The sequence below is a fragment of the Pararge aegeria genome, chromosome 4 (genome assembly GCF_905163445.1).
Source record: "Pararge aegeria chromosome 4, ilParAegt1.1, whole genome shotgun sequence".
Taxonomy (NCBI): Eukaryota; Metazoa; Arthropoda; class Insecta; order Lepidoptera; family Nymphalidae; genus Pararge; species Pararge aegeria.
The window spans coordinates 14933945-14950371 of NC_053183.1; the positions used below are offsets into that span (position 1 = coordinate 14933945).

At 34.2% G+C, this 16427-nt stretch overlaps 4 protein-coding genes across 8 annotated transcripts in view; 2 read left to right on the plus strand and 2 right to left on the minus strand.

Annotated features, from left to right (window-relative positions):
- Positions 1–2171: 2171 nt before the first annotated feature.
- On the minus strand, positions 2172–5844 carry LOC120623339. Its single transcript, XM_039889308.1, has 4 exons — positions 5718–5844; positions 5151–5539; positions 4144–4330; positions 2172–3572 (listed from the first exon to the last, which is right to left on the minus strand). Exons 2-4 carry the CDS (start codon positions 5498–5500, stop codon positions 3318–3320), a joined length of 792 nt encoding a protein of 263 aa, XP_039745242.1. The 5' UTR covers positions 5501–5539; positions 5718–5844; the 3' UTR covers positions 2172–3317.
- A 106-nt stretch (positions 5845–5950) lies between these two features.
- Positions 5951–8301, plus strand: LOC120637860 (N-acetyltransferase 9). Of its 2 annotated transcripts, XM_039909900.1 has the most exons (4): positions 5951–6148; positions 7060–7169; positions 7252–7308; positions 7955–8301. In XM_039909900.1, exons 1-4 carry the CDS (start codon positions 6072–6074, stop codon positions 8293–8295), a joined length of 585 nt encoding a protein of 194 aa, XP_039765834.1. In that variant the 5' UTR covers positions 5951–6071; the 3' UTR covers positions 8296–8301. The 2 variants fall into 2 exon arrangements, with proteins under 2 accessions (XP_039765834.1, XP_039765835.1); XM_039909901.1 differs by lacking the exon at positions 7252–7308.
- Positions 8302–9138: 837 nt separating this feature from the next.
- On the plus strand, positions 9139–10548 carry LOC120637937 (protein canopy homolog 3). Its single transcript, XM_039910009.1, has one exon. The coding sequence runs from the start codon at positions 9512–9514 to the stop codon at positions 10508–10510; it is 999 nt and encodes a 332-aa protein (XP_039765943.1). The 5' UTR covers positions 9139–9511; the 3' UTR covers positions 10511–10548.
- Positions 10549–13818: 3270 nt separating this feature from the next.
- The window catches only part of LOC120637671 (choline-phosphate cytidylyltransferase A-like), a 44913-nt gene continuing 42304 nt past the window's right edge, over positions 13819–16427 (minus strand). For all 4 annotated transcript variants that reach the window (XM_039909608.1, XM_039909610.1, XM_039909607.1 and 1 more), the window contains exon 8: positions 13819–15730. In XM_039909608.1, coding sequence (XP_039765542.1) covers positions 15599–15730 — 132 coding nt within the window. In that variant the 3' untranslated portion in view covers positions 13819–15598. The remainder of the gene's footprint in view (positions 15731–16427) is intronic.

Below are 16427 nucleotides of genomic sequence, written 5' to 3' on the forward strand. Positions count from 1 at the left end.
AAAAAAGGAGGTTCACAATTGGATTTTCTTTTTGTTTGTCATCTCATAACTCCGTTATTTAAAAACCGAATCAGAAAAGTATTTTTTTAATTCGAAAGGATAACTTCCAGCCTGATTCCATTAAACTTTTTATCAGTTAAATATGCAGCAGTATGGTTGTTAAATCAAAATAACTAGAAAATACCCGTGTCTCACAAGTAAACAAAGTTGCTTATTTGTTTGTGCTTAGGACGCGGTATCTCGTAGAAGCTTACCGAAGACTAAGCAATAATCTAAGTGGATTTTATTAAATGTAGTTCTTTATTCTTACATGTTGTACCTTAAGGTCACAATGGCCGTACTTTACTCAGAACAGGCCTGGTATAAAACAAAGCCTGAGTAGATATAAATGTGTCAATGTTTTGTATTGTGGTTATATGAAATAAAATGTTTTATGTGGTTCATATATATTTTATTTTCCTATCCTAATACAGAAAACGAGGAGTTGCTCCTACCGTTTACGGTTGTTATTTGTAGAATTTTTGTAGAAGAACCAGAGTTATCGATATAGCTCAGAGTCGCGAAAATAAAGTGGCAATGGGCAAGCTCGGAGAACCGACGGACGTTGGGGTCTCAATGTGCTGGAAAAGCGACCTCGCACCGCTAAACGCAGCGTTGGTAGACCCTCGACGAGGTGGCGGCTAGCCGCGGGGCCAAAGAGGCACAAGGCCGTGGTATTTGGAACTCCCTACAAAAGACCTATATCCAGCCGTGAACGTCCATTGATATGATGATGATGTATATAAAAGTTTATCAGTCCAAAGGCTCCAAAGCATGACCGCTCATTAGAAACGCGTTTCTATCGTGATCTCAAAGGACTTTACGGAGAAGCCAACTGAACTTTAGAAGTCTGGTGTTGGATTCTTGAAAATTATATACTTATAAAATTTATAAATACTGAACTTTCTGTTCTAGTCTGGAAGGAGGATTCAACTCTACCTACAAACTATTTGGCGAAGCGGTGTGAAGCCCGCGTTGTGTTTAGATTTCCACTACAATTTAGCCCGTGACTGCAATCTCGTCTGGTGGTCAAATTTTATGGCGCTAATACTGCCCGCCACGGCTAGCATTAGCCGTGCTGGAAGTAAGAAGCTTTAAAAGTTGAAGACAGTTGGGTTAAAAATAACAGACTAAAAGACAATTAATAAAATGTATCCTTTATTAAGTCATACTTCAATTATAGATAAATAAAAATGCAAGAATTTATTAAACTTAATAATATTATCTATGGACGGCACAATTACATTGATTCACTAGGTATAATAAAAATTTTAGAATAACTTATGTGTAAAAAACATTAGTATTAAAAATAGTTTCAATAAATAAATATGTCCTCCTAAAAACTAGGAATGTATAGAGTAGAGTACAGTAGATACATATAAATAACTGTTTTATTTTTTATTTTTAAAAGTGTATAAGGCATTTATTAGTATAACAGACGGCATAGTTATGAAGTCTTTAATGTGTAATTTAATTGTACATTTTTTACACAATACGATATAAAATTACGTTATAAAACACCCATGAAAATATTCATGTACTATTTCTAAAAAATTACGTTATAAAATACTAATTTAATTACTTATGTACTTTTACTTATTCAGCTGTCATCATTTGTGTAGTCGATCACTTAATAAACCTGCCTACCATGCAAGTATTAGTCAAGCCATTTCAGTACTTTTTTTTCAGTGGTTAAGTAGTTTGACTTCTAACAATAAAAAAAAAAACATTTAATACATTATTTTTGAAACACTTACATTATGGATATTGTTTCAGATGACTTTCGTATCAACATGTCCAAGTTAAAATGCAGACCTATTTCAGTGCTCCGAATTAAAATATTCCCCACCCTTAATACTTCATGCGGAGACAATTTGCTACTCCAATCATACTCTTGTACAGTAAATGTCTTTAAAACCCTAAGAAATAAGATATAGCATAGTTGAACATACTCGTAGTTCTTAATCTTAAGAGGTACTTAAAAACACCTTAAACTACTCGTTGTAATTAAACATTAATATAGATATCTAAAACCTATAAACTCCTAAATAAAATGCGAAATTGTGTTTGTTTCTTTGTCCTTCCTTTAAAACTAACCATCCAGTCAACTTTATTTTTGGCATAGTTAGGTGAAAGGACGGATAGTAACATTTTATCCCTGGAAATCAAACTGTAATAAACGCGTAGAACCCGGGGAAAAGCTAGTATTTTTATAAAAAGTATTCTAAAAATATAATTAATAAAGTAACTGTATACCTATATAATGCATTGGTGGGATATATTCAGGCGTACTTTTTTCTCTTCGAAACTTAAAAACATGGAAAATTACGAAAAGCATGCTCAAATTAACTAAGCATCACATTAAGCTTAAAATTATCTGCAGTTATATGCGTATTGATTTCTGGACTAAAGGAACGAAACGAGATAGTGCCTTAAATATAAGAAAAAAATTGTTGTCTGGAAAATTGGTTTACATATTTTACATGATAACCTCATTAACGCTTAGACCCGTCTATGCCTCTCTCTCGCTTGCACGCTCGGCTCAGGCGGAACGTGACAATGACTCATGCTTTTTCATGCGCGCTGCCGGCGATTAAAACTTCTTTACTTCTTTGAACAATTGATTCGGTTTAAACACGCCTGTCGGAGCAAACATGTGAACCATGCTTTCTCAAAATTATAATAGGTATATATGTTTATAAATTGAATTTTGTTCCTATTAATAATTAATAGGTGTAAATACTTCGTATTATATCTATGAACTGACATTAGTGGCAAGTCTGTTGTACACAAAGCTCTAAAGTAAAATAAATTGACGGGTCTAAAAGAAAAGCGATTTCCATTTGATACGTTCTCATCGTCATCATCGAATCATGAGGCTGTAGTGTACTGTAGTTCATCAAGCTGGCTAAGTGCGGAGTGGTAGACATCACACGCCCTTGAAACGTTATGGGAAACTCTCAGGCATGCAGGTTCCCTCACGATGTTTCCCTTCACAACAAATGATAATATTATATACCAGTACAAGTTGGCCCTTGACCGCAATCTCAACTGGTGGTAAGTTATGCATCATAACTTACCACCGTCTAAGATGCTACAGCGTGTTGCATAGTCCACAGTCTAAGCGGGTAGCGGGCTAACTTGTTAGGGATCCCGTAATCGGTTTCTACGCGACGTCGTACCGGAAGGGCCGATATTTAATACTTCTAGTACACATTACATATCAATTCTGTTTAGTTCAGAGATTTATGTAGAGCAGAATAGGCACCAATGTGCAATTATTTACCGCAACATGTCAGAACATCTCTCTCTTTGTACGCCCTCAGTGCTGTATGCGCGGCAACTACTATCCACAGAAAAAATGCAAACCAAGTTGTTATCAGTGCAATTTGAAGTGCAATACCAGTGTTGATGTAGGTACCCCTGCGGCTGTTAGGTGCGTCCTTCTGGATGTAGTCCATAAAGTCAAAAATCGATTGACAAGACAAACGGAAGTGTATTGTGGTTGCATGGTCTCCCGTGGCGTGAAGTTGCTGCAATTTTTAAATTGTAATTAAATATTTTTAACTAGCGGTCCCTCGCGATATCGTCTGCGTATAAGTCAACCTTAAAAGAAAGACATATGCTGTAACCAACCTTTTTTTTTGAACTTTTAAAGCGGACACATTTGTCATACATGATTTTATCGAAACTTTAAACGTTTACACAGAGCACGCAGAGGAAGCTCAAGAAAGGAAAAAAAACCCCGATTTTGTGTTTCTTCTTTGGTGCTAATAAATAAATGAGCATACCCAGGAGGGAGGGTAAGATAAATTTATGAACTCTGTTAAAGGGAATTTATGAACTCTGTTAAAGGGAATTTATGAACTCTGTTAAAGGGCATTTATGAACTCTGCTAAAAAATGTATGGCGGCCAAGATACAGACAGACAGACAAAAAAAAATACAGTTTTGGCTTCAGTATCGATTATATCTGCCCCCGTAGAAAGCATTATGTAGAGCTTTAATAACAAGTGCCCAACATTCCCATCTAACAGGTTGCTGTAGCACTCAGGTTTACTCAATTAACTTACTTGGTATAGACATTTAATCAAATTTTACTTACCCTGACTAAGTTTCCTCTGTATTGCTGACATGTTTTGAAGAACCCATCGGTCATGATTGCAGCATGCACAAGGTTGTACACTGCAAACACTGCTGCTAAACAGGCGTTTGGTATCCAACAGAATATAACTGCATCACTCTGCGCTGAAACTCGTGCCCGTGATGTGACTATTATTGATTCTCCTTCACTAAAAGAAAAACACAATAACTTAACTATACTGAATTACAAAATAACATTTTTTAACTTAAAACAGTGACTTGAAATTAAAAGAGATCACTTTTTTGCAGAAAAAGGCAGCAGGCTACAATAGTAGTATGCGTTTTTTTGTTTAAAATAAAGTTTACTTTGACATTAGAACCTACAATAATATAACAATTGTTATTTGTGTAAAATCAACCTACATTAACGGCCTGACATGTTGTTATGCAAAGCAAAGAGGCAATGGAAATACCAGCTGTACTCTATTTTTATTACATGTCTTACTTTTTAGTGTTTTCTTTGTATGTTTTAAAACAATTAAAAAAGATTTATGTAAATGTATATATATTTAAATTCGGTGGGTGTGGCACACCCACCACTCAGTGGTTTTGACATGATATGTGCACTACTACACAAAAAATAAAAAAAAAACAGTATCTCAAGACAAACAATGTTACTCATATGATAGAGGTTTTAAAAGCATGCTCCGATATGGATTGCTAGGCTTTGACATTTATTATCATGTAATAATAATTGTTAAAATACTGTAGTCCAGCAATCCACACTGGGCCAGCTTGGCGGACTGTGTCCTTAAACCCTTCTCATTGTTGAAGGAGAGCTGTGCCCTGCAGTGGGCTGGTACATCAATACAAGGGGGTGTACTCCAAATGTGCATTTTTAAATGTCTTTAAAGTTGTATGGAAACGACGCCCACTGACAGAGCACACACATACTGTAATTAACCCAAAATAAACCATATATGAGTAATAAGGAATGTGTTAAATATATAACAATGAAATTACACTTACATTTCTTCAACAGTAGTAGACTTTTCGCTTTCATATTTGCCTATGTTATTAATGCAAACTCTGTACATATGAAACACTGCCATAACTAGGGCATATACCAATATTGGAAGAGGGGCAAAGATGGTATACAAGCAATATGAATCCCGTCCACCATTAAAATACTGGAATGTGCTAACACCATACAATATACAGCCACAGTTGGTGTTCTCTAGCCAGTTGCCTGGACAGACATCCAAGGTTACCCTCCAATGGTTATATGGTATGGCTACACATATTATGGATACTCCAAGTAAAACTGCTAATAAACTGTAGGCCCAGCAAAGACGTTTCTCCGTCTCGTATTGGTTCATTTTATAATTTTGGCTTTAACTCATTGCTGTTTATCTTTCCTGAAAAAATGTATGTAGTTTAGAAATAATAAGAGTCCGTCTCCTGTAAAAATTGATAACTATTGGCGATATAAAGTTCGAGTTACTCATAATTCTGCTGATAAAAAAATGTAGATACAATATAAAAGTAATGGTTAATAATGTTAGGATAGTAATTGATAAATAAATAGGTAGATACCTAACATTCCTGAATCCTGACAAGTGCTTGACAATTTGAGTTGACAAAAGTTAAATTGAAAGAATAAAACCACTGGCCGATGGGTATAAGAATTAGGAAGAGTATATTAATATAGGTAGGTACATGTCACAAACCTTCCCATGACACAGATTTGAAACAGACTTTGACAATGACATTTGGAAGCATATTGGTATTAGTCTTTGGATAAATTTTACGTCTTATCGTGGTCTAACGTCTTTGTCATGCGTTCATATTATTGTCTATTTTCAAATTTCAATAAAATTGCATGCGCTCAAATTCAAAGTTCAAATCACAAAATTGGATATATGGAATCACAAATAGGGATTATTAATAATGAGGATTAATAGTAATACGCTAATAAATGGACTAAACGTTGTTTTAGTTCCTTACAGAGATTATCATGTGCCCAAGTAAGTCGGGAAAGGTAGAACTATTTGGTATACCCCTGTCCTAGGTCTTACCTGTTACAACTTATATTTACAAAACAATAAAATTGTATACGTTACAATGAAGTTATAAAATATTAGAAAACCATTAGTAAAGGCCTGGTTGGTTTATTGGTTACAATGTTAACTGTGGATCAACAGGCCAGGTTTCATTCCTGGGTTTGGCTTAATCCATTGAATTAAGAACGGACTGTATGGTGTTAATTGTGTCCAAAAACAGTGAAAACGTCCACGCATGTCTTACTTTACACCCGCAGAATGTTACTAGTTCACTACCTTATGCCCATTTTCCCATTTTATGGTACACATTTAGAACATAAGTGGTAAAATAATTACTGTCTACTGCTGCTTCATACCATATGAAGTGACTAACAGTTTATTTTTGAGAAACACTTCTGAAGTGTGTGGTTTTCGATGCTTCAATATTAGTCATGTACACAGTTTCTGTACGTTCTTTAATTCTGTAGCTACAACTTAACACTAAATACCAACCCATGAAGAGAAACAATTGCTGCCCAACTAGTTTTTTAGTCAAGTGGTTAACATATTTGATTGATCACAAAATAACAATTAGGAAATGTGCTAACTGGATTCAATTCAGAGAATTTGCAAAAATATATACCTCCCTGCTTGTACTAGTCTGAAGTTAAATTCGTTGAAGTCTGAATTAGTGCTTGCCACACTGACCACCCATGCCTTGGAGAGATTGTTAAAGATATTTAAAGAAGTCTGTCAACCCTCATCTAAGCAGTGTTCTAGGGTTGTGCTCTAAAACCTTCCAAGAGAGTCTTTGACCAGCAGTGGTAACAGCTGAAAATGATCCAATAAAATGCAATATTTTAGTAACGCAAATATAATAAAAATCTGCTTAACAGATACCACGAATGGATGAAGTCTGAAGAGCTTCAAAAGTTAACTGCATCAGAACCTCTGACTTTAGATGAAGAATATAAAATGCAGAAATCTTGGAGAGATGATGAAGATAGTAAGATTACAATTATAACCAGCATTTTATTTGAGTTTAAAGTAACCAAAATTAACAAATTTCCTTTTTCTTGTCTTTCCAGAATGTACTTTTATTATTTTAGACAAAAAAGTTTATAATGAAAAGAATAACGAAATTGGTATGTACATACTGATATTATTTGCAAATAATTATTTTCTATTAAAAGTAGCTTCATGTTGAAAAACAAGAAAAATTTTCTACCATTATACAAAATATAACAGAATTATGAAATACTGTTTTCCATACAAACTAATTCAAAACTTTCTAATGTCTGTTTACTTATGACAACCCTTTGAAGTTAAAAGACCAACATGTGAATACTGCATAATACCTACACTATGCAACACATCCTTATTAAAGTGAATTGATTTCACTTTTGCATGTGATGTTTGGGCTTTCTTTGAGTATAAACTATGGCATGGTCTACTCAAAAACTATTAGTGATTAGGTTTCACAGATAAGTCTGTAAATAATGTACCTCTAAAGCCTCTGAAGTAAAATAAATAATAAATTTACACAGTGTATATTATATTGATTATATTATTTATTCTAGTATGTAGGTATGGATTTACTTAAACAATAACTTCTCTTGTTGTCTGATATGAAAAGTCCAGGCACATGAGACAACCTAGGTAAACCTTTTTTTTAGTCAAAGCTATATGTTTTATAAATTAAAGCTATATATTATTGGCAAGATAAATTGCATTCTGTGCGCAACACGGTAAATTAGCAAAATTCTCTGGTAATTTATTGATACTTTTCAGAATCAATGATTGGAGATACCAATATATTTATAATTAACAAAGATACTGCAACTGCAGAAATAGAGATAATGATAGCAGAGGAGTCAGCCAGAGGTAAAAAATTAGGTTCAGAGGCAGTGATTGCGATGATGTTTTATGGTATAAAATATATTGGTGTAAGAATATATCAAGCAAAAATATCTTTTGTTAATGAAGTTAGTATAAATATGTTTAAGAAACTGGGTTTTTTGGAACAGTCTAGAAGTGAGGTGTTCCAAGAGATAACATTAGAAAAAAGTGTATCTGCAGATTGGACTGAATCGTTGAATAGACAGTTTAATTTTGAAATACAAAATTATTAACACATACCTACGTTTTTTAATTATTTTCATTTTAATTTTTGGAAGGTTGTCACAACTGGGCAATGAGTTGTGAGTACTGTCGTCTATTATGTCGCTGGACTGTAATAGTAATACTAATAAACACATTATTGAAATTTTATAAATTTAAAATGTCATCTAGTAGTTGCAGTTTCGATCTACTTTTTCAAAGCTCCATATTACAATGAGACATTTTTTGTTTTTATAATTTTTATTAGTGTTTTTACCTACACTTGGAGGAATTATCAATTTTATAAATTTAAAATGCATATAAAAATTTTCGGAACCCACAGGATTTGAACCTACGACTCTCGGGCAATCGCGGCAAATTTCTTCTAGAAAGTTGTCTATTTCAGGGAAGTTTGGGACGTCGCGTCACGTTGAGGTCTGAGTGGGCTTTTCAAAAGTAGAATTCTGAGTAAAAGTTATGCAAATTACAATATTGTTGATGTGGACTTGTGGACGATAATTACGACACCACGCTGGGAATGTTAGTCGCCCGCCCGGTACTAGAACAAGTCGCCGGATTCCAGGATCATCGAGTCCTCCTCGTCAGACCTAACACAATCCTATAATATCCCTGCGCAACTTGCTCACTTCCTCCTTTTCGATACACCGATCAGCAAAAGATAGCGATAAGTGTATTATAAAAATTATTTATTTACTGGTCTGTGATAAATGGCCCACAAGCCTGAATTAAAACTGTTATGAAAGTTTTATTTAGTTGTTATGGTAGGTAACAACTAAATAAAACTTTCATAACAGTTTTAATTCAGGCTTATGGGCCATTTAGTTTTAAATGAAGTGCACACTTCATGTAGGTCATCAACAGTGCGAAGATTTTTAGCCTACGCCGAGAAAAATAATCAGTATAAAGCCTGAATCCATGACCGTACAATAAATTTAAAAAAATATATCAATGTAATTCATGTGTCATTATTATCTATGTGGTAACTACTGAACTTGTGGCTGAACTGAGTTGAGAATAATTGCACCAAATCATTTAATTTGACAAGGCAGCATACTGAGACCTTTATAATATGTACAAGATATAAATAAGTTATAAGGTGCCCATTCATATGCGTGTTTAGACAGCGTCCACTCCAAGCTTGAGACAAATCAATGTGCTTAGTGAACGCCCGGCTCAAGCTACGTTTGCGGTTATTGAATTAAAAGCTTAATTACTGTTAAAGCTATCATGTTTTTGTGTAAAATAGCTTTATTATTTGTTTGTGCTACTTGCATTGTTTGCAGTCGCAATGAGGAGGTGAAAAGCGAAGAAGACGTAGGTGTTAAATACGCGAATCGTTGTGAAGTGTGTAAAGTTCTGGCCACGGAGTTGCAAAGCCGACTCGAAGAGACTGGTAAAGTTCATGACGTTATTGAAATAGGATATTCTCTTGACGACGTTCAGCCACGAAAGAAGACTAAATATCAGAGATCCGAGCTGAGATTGATTGAATCCTTAGATGGTGTTTGTGAAAAGATTCTAGAGTACAATATTCATAAAGAACGTCAGGACAGTACTCGGTTCGCAAAGGGCATGAGTCAAACATTCAAAACTCTGCATGGGCTTGTCGCAAAAGGTGTCAAAGTTGATTTAGGGCTCCCTTATGAGTTATGGGACAAGCCATCTGCTGAAATAACACAAATGAAAACACAGTGTGAAAGTCTCCTAGAGGATTATGAAGATATTATAGAAGATTGGTACTGGGACCTACAGGGTAAAAAGGACTTGAAGATTCACTTGTGTAGTGATCATGCATTAAGAAATTCTGATAAGTCTTGCTTGTTTGATGAACTGGTGTTGAATAGTGAGCAAGTGCCTAAAGAATCAGATAAAATCCTAACGATAAAATCAAAAGACGCAGATAAAACGGGGAATCTAAATGAAAATGATGATGTTGATACTGAAGAACAGCAAAAGCGTAAAATCGAGGCTGTTGATTCAGTAGAAAAGTTGAGGATAAAGAACAAACATATCAAGGAAGGTCTTTCAGACAAACCCAATGTAAGGAAACCAGAAAACAAAAATAGCAGACCTAGAGGTGACCGAGGTGATGGATACTGGACTGAAGCTGTAGAAAATGACAAAAAACAGCTGGACCAGGAGGAAATGCTCAACAATGAACCTGAAATGTCCAATGAAAAAGTATGGATTCCGGAAGAGCTTTTGTCAGAGAGAGAGGAACTATAAATATAATTCTCATCTTAAAATAAATACTGTGACTTTTCTGTGATTTAATTTAATTAAAGACGATTAAGAACTTTATCTTAATCTATTTTATTATTGATAGATAAAGAAGTGCTTCTGGAAAATAAAGTGAATCATTTAATAGAACTGGGGACTGTATAAAATGTGAAATCTTTAGTGATTTGTTATCTTTAGAAATTTTATCTATTATGAAAGTTACCCTTAATTTGCTATCCTCTGCAAAAAGCAGGAGAATCTGAATGGTGTAATTTATAATTGCTCCAATCTTTATACTCCACACCAAACAAATCTTCGGCAATGTACCGTCTACGCACATTTCAATCCATCATTGGAGCATCCTCATGAGATGTTGACTTTACAGTGAATAATTGTTAAGAAAAACACTATTCATCTTTTTATAAAAAGATTTGTGATCCTTTTCTGACCTCAATACAGATCCTGTAGGGGCTTTTGCCATGCATGTGGGCTTATGAAAAAGTCCTTAAAGCCTTAAGAATTGCTTGCTCTCAATAAAGGAGTCATTTTTGAGTATGTACATACTTGAATGTTGGAGCAAAAAGAAATCTATTTTGTGTTATTTTTTAGGCTTGAACTTGCCTACAATGGCCTTTGCCAGAATGTTTGTAAAACCAAAATTAGAAATACAGGATTTGTATAGAGTTTGAGATGTGAAAATGAAACCCTACTTGCGCAAGCAAGCAAATCTTGTACTAAGGTTACTGAATGTTACATTTCAATCAAAACATTATGCCTTTCTTCCTGTTCATGTTCCACAAATATTTGGAACAGGAAGATTTTAGCTAAAATCAGTATGTTTAGCTAGGATAGGATAATATTAATTCCAAAAGTAATCATTAAATATTTAACAAGCAAAAGATATTTGAAAGAAGACTATAATCTTACTATTCTTCCAATTTAGCCAGTTCTGGTAAAGATAATGTATTATTTACACCTACTTAACAGATGGTTGAAGTGTCATTAATTTAAACACCACAACTGTTTTACGATGTTGTTTGACAAGGGAGACAGGGTCAGTTAATCCCTTTCTACTCAAAGCATTTGTCCCCCATTTCACAGACCTCTAGAATTAGTGGTCACCTAAAATATATCTGTGTAGCATATATGTCTGAGCAGCATTGAAGAACATATAGAATGTTTTCTTTGTACATGTTATATGGAACATGTGAACTCTACTAAAAAGGCACACCCTAACTTACAAGTCTAATTGAATTATAGGAATAATAGGCTTGATTGGTGTGGCAGGTCCTATTTACTTTTTATAAAATACAAATTAATATGTCTTTAGGTTTTATTTTTCTATTATGATAACTGGATGATCGTTAATCAATTTAAATCTTATGCAATTGGTCATAATAATGTCCAGGTTTTTAAACCATAATATTAACATTGCATGAAAAACTACTAATGTTTTAAAACTATAGGCTCTTTACAATATGAAAACAATAGAATAGAGTTAATAGAATTTTGGGTAACTTTATATTGACTTTATTTTACAAATTAAATAAAACTATTTTAATGGCAGCCTATTAACACAGTGGGCAGTGACCCTGCTTTCTGAGTCCACAAACATTTTCCAGTTGCAGGAATCGAACCAACAGGGTACGATTCCTGCAACTGGAAAATGTTTGTGTGATGAACATTAATGTTTTTCATTGTCTGTATATTACAAGTACATATTTATGCCTATTATATTAATTAAAAAATATTCTTCAGTCATCCTAGGATGCATCTTATCATCCATAACACAAACTATGCTTACTTTGAGGCTAGATGACAATGTGTGTATTGTTGTAGTATATTTATTTTTTTGTTAGTTTTACACATTATTTTAAACCACCGTCAATTGTTCAATTGGTCTAAGATTGAAACACTCTCGTAATTTAGCTGTTTCTCGTCCATCCATAATAAAAATTGTAAATCAAAATAAAAAGTCATTTGAATACCTACATTATTAGTATTTGAGCACTTGTTGCTAATATTATATATATCCTTTTAATCATGTTGTTATTATTACTACTAGCTAGCCTACCATCAGAAGATAAGCGGTTGGTTCCGGTTGATATTACTAAAATGTGATAAAGGCCACAAACAGCATTGTGTCCAGTAGCATGGTGGTAGGTATTAACATGAAAATAGACTATAATGTAAATTCTATTAAAAAAAAATGTTTTGCAAAAAAATACAAGCTTCTCATATTCGACAATTGACTAATCATACAATAACCAGTAGCCTAAGATAAAATTGAGACAAATCAATATGTTAATGATTATGGCAAAATAGTGATTACTTTTTCACAGGTAAAGCAAACTTTGCAGATCGTACCTAGATCATTGTTGTTTAAGTTTAATTTATTGTTTTAGTATTCTGCATTTAAAATAGTTCATAAGAATAATTATATTCGTAGTTGATGGGTTGGAAGGAGTTCGATATTATAATAATCCTAATGAGATTGTAAACTGTGTCAATAAAATGCTTCCAAAAAGCGATTGTATTCTTTTTGGCAAATGACTTGTAATTTTTTATCTTTAAAAGGCTTTCGTGACAGACAAACCAAGTACACAATCTTTAAAATTTGGAATTTTTTAAGTATCTATATTAAAAATGTATCTTGTAACCAGTTGCGTGCACTGAGTTTCTTACTAGGGTATGCATAAGGCAGGAAAATTGCATAAAATGGCAAAAAATCCTCCTTTTCACGTGTCATATATCAATTTTAAAGTAAGCAGTGCTTTTAAGCATGTATGAAGTGAACGCCACTGCTTGTAACTTGCGGTGAGGCCAGTAGGCCTCACCTTCTTTTCCGCTAGCCATAAAACAAAATTATTTTTTACTGCCCAAGTTCAGGAGATCACAAACACATTGATGGGTTGTATCCCATTTTCGGAATTTTATGGCTATTCTAAGTGACTAGCACCCTGTTTGAGAAACACTACTAAAGTGGAGTGGTTTTTGATGCTTCAATATACTTGTGTACATAGCTTTAGTATTATCTTAATTTTGAGGTAAAAAACTCTCAGGAAATGTATGAACTCTCCTAAATAATGCACGGCGGCCAAGATACAGACAGACAGACAAAAATTAAAAATAAAATTAACTTAACTGTACCGGACGATCTGACCAACCCAAAAAGGCGTGGGAAATATACCAACTCCCACTTTGCCATTGTAGTGGACTATGGGCTGAAGCCTTCTCATTCTGAGTAAACCCCTGTAGTAGGCCGCTAATGGGTTCATTGATAATATGAAGAAAAAGGATTTAAAGAAACAAGATAACTTTAAGCACCTCTTTAATCAACTGTCAAAAAGTAATATACAAATAATATCTGCAATACTTTCTGCACCTAGTATTTACGGTGCTAATAAAACTGCAGGCTCCCTGCATATAATTTTTAAATGAGAAAAAAATTTACAATAAACAAACGAATATAAATAATATGTATTAAAACTAATAGGATTAAATACATTCACTCATGTAAACAAACAGCAGGCATACTTCAGCAACGGCAAACTCGTACTTAATAATTTAATACATCAACAGCAGGGCGGGTCTATGCACACCAGCTCAATTTAAATCAAATCTTTGAAATGTGAGCTTTACCTATAACACGTGTTTTAAAAGTTATTTTAAGAGTATGACGAGTTAAACTCATTTACTACTAGCATATGTGTAATGAATATATATATGTAGTAACACGATTTCTAACTACGTAACTCGTTGAGAGAAACGGTGTGCAACCAAGGATGAGCCGGCCTATTGTTGCCGTCAGGGACGGTATAGAGGGCGGCTGAGTTGACTATAATATATATATTTACGCTGTGTAATACACATATTATGCTCCTGGAACAAACATTTTGAAAAGTTTACCTTGTGTCACAAAAAATAAAGCTCATTTTCCAAAGTTTTAAATGTGTGAGTAGTGTGCGTAAATCCTAAGACTAGTTTTATTGTCATTTGCTAATTTGACAGCAAATTTGACAGTTGCTGTTAACTGAGAAAAGTCAGTCATACCCTGCCTAACTCACGAAATGCTCGTCGGAGAATGCGTCGCAAACTTCGATGTGGTATGGACGTTGTACATCGTATAAAAATACTATGATACATTTCCATACAGTGGCGTAACTATATACCCGATACCCTATTAACCATTAATGTTTTAGTTTTCAAGTAAATTAAACGTGACACAAGCGGATATCTATCATTTTGTATTTTTGACCGAAAATTACTGTTCATAAAAATTTGACAAATTAACACACAACTGTCACGTCGGTAAACTCTAAAACTTATACAAAGGGCTCTCATTTGAAGGGCCTCATTACAAAAACTACCGTTTTATTGTACTCGAAGGCGAAGTCTATGCTTTTATTAAACCTTTTTGATGAAACAAAAGGGCAACCATTTTTCCTTTTTGATTTGTTTCCGTTTCATGTTTATCAAAGATACAATACATACATCTAAAAAATCACAAAACAAAAACATTAAAAGTGACCCATTATACAGAAAAAAAAATGATTTAAATAATCTGTTGCTCCTTTGTTCTATCACACATATCTGTGATTAAAATAAATCTTTTCGCCCCAATAGTCATAAAGTTTTACCTCAGTCAGGTTTCACCTGTCTACGGTAATTTAAAGTTAGACAATAAATAATTTTGAATAAAAGATTGCGATATCAGATAAGGGGCCATTTATGAGGAGTGAGTTAAAGACCCAATTAAATCCATGAACCAATGAAACTTCTTCATTAGACCTTTTTTGGACGATTTCATACCATCTATACAGTGAGCCATTGCTTTTAATTTATGACCCCGGTACACTTAATCCACGCCAAGCACGGCGTGTTAGGTCAAATCAAATTATCATATGAATGTAATGCCACAACTGCGATTCTAAGTCGCGTCGCGTGGTTCTTCACAGTAAATTGATTTGACTCAAAACGCGACGTGTCACGTGTAAGGTTACAGCCTTATTCAGCCTCTCCATACCCTTCTAAGGCCCTATCCACACGATATGGTTACGCCATTGCTTCCAATATAGTTAATATCAACTATAGCTAATTACAAGATTTTCTAAAGGTACGGGCTGGTGTCCTGGTACTCTTCGTCGCTTTCGTCGGACCCGTCGTCTGTGAGCTGGCGCTGTACGGCCTCTTCCGACTCCCCAATGCACTCAGAGCTCGATGCATCTGCCAACAAATCATCACCATCATCATCATCATTATCATCATCATCAAATTCAATTTCGTTATTTGGGAAAAAATATGGTAGGTAAACACTTATATATAGTTGTTATCATTTTGTCGTAGTCTAGCACGCTGGTCGAGTGCGGATTGGTAGAATTCAAACAACAAGTATGTTTGTTTATAATCTATATTTTATATAAAAGAGAAAGTGTGTGTGAGTGAGTGTGTTCCGTATAGGCTCCGAAGCGGCTGGACTGATTTCAATGAAACTTTCAGCGAATCTCCGGATTGACCTGGCGAGTAATCCTGTAAAGTTTGACGACGATCGGAGCACTCCTATTTTTGAACTGTCAAACTGTCAAATACAGCTTTTATTTACTATGATGAAATTCTATTGTTGGGTGTACATGGGTGTAGATAATGATCTCCACCCGCTCGAGAAGTGAATAGAAGGACTGAATACGGAGAGAAATAAATGATTTAATATATTATGAGACTTAACTTAAAAATTTAATGATGTAAGTTTATTGTTTAAATAAAATAAAGCAAAATCTAGCCCGGCGAAGAGGGCTGGGTGCGCTAGTAATTTATATAAATAAAAGAAAGTTTTGTTAGTTACACCATTTTTAACTCAAGAACAGCTGGACAAATTTTTATGATGTTTGATTTTTTGGATTCCTCTTAGACCGGAATAGGATAA

Excerpts from the sequence above, each read along its gene's own strand:
- LOC120623339 (XM_039889308.1), bottom strand. The coding sequence starts at position 5,500 with ATGAACCAATACGAGACGGAGAAACGTCTTTGCTGGGCCTACAGTTTA. Across the intron at positions 4,331-5,150 it reads TCTACTACTGTTGAAGAAAT|TGAAGGAGAATCAATAATAG; the intron begins GTAAGTGTAATT and ends TTTTTCTTTTAG. Across the intron at positions 3,573-4,143 it reads ACAGAGGAAACTTAGTCAGG|CAACTTCACGCCACGGGAGA; the intron begins GTAAGTAAAATT and ends TAAAAATTGCAG.
- LOC120637860 (XM_039909900.1), top strand. The coding sequence starts at position 6,072 with ATGAGGATTAATAGTAATACGCTAATAAATGGACTAAACGTTGTTTTA. Across the intron at positions 7,170-7,251 it reads TTGGAGAGATGATGAAGATA|AATGTACTTTTATTATTTTA; the intron begins GTAAGATTACAA and ends TTGTCTTTCCAG. Across the intron at positions 7,309-7,954 it reads TGAAAAGAATAACGAAATTG|AATCAATGATTGGAGATACC; the intron begins GTATGTACATAC and ends GATACTTTTCAG.
- LOC120637937 (XM_039910009.1), top strand. The coding sequence starts at position 9,512 with ATGTTTTTGTGTAAAATAGCTTTATTATTTGTTTGTGCTACTTGCATT.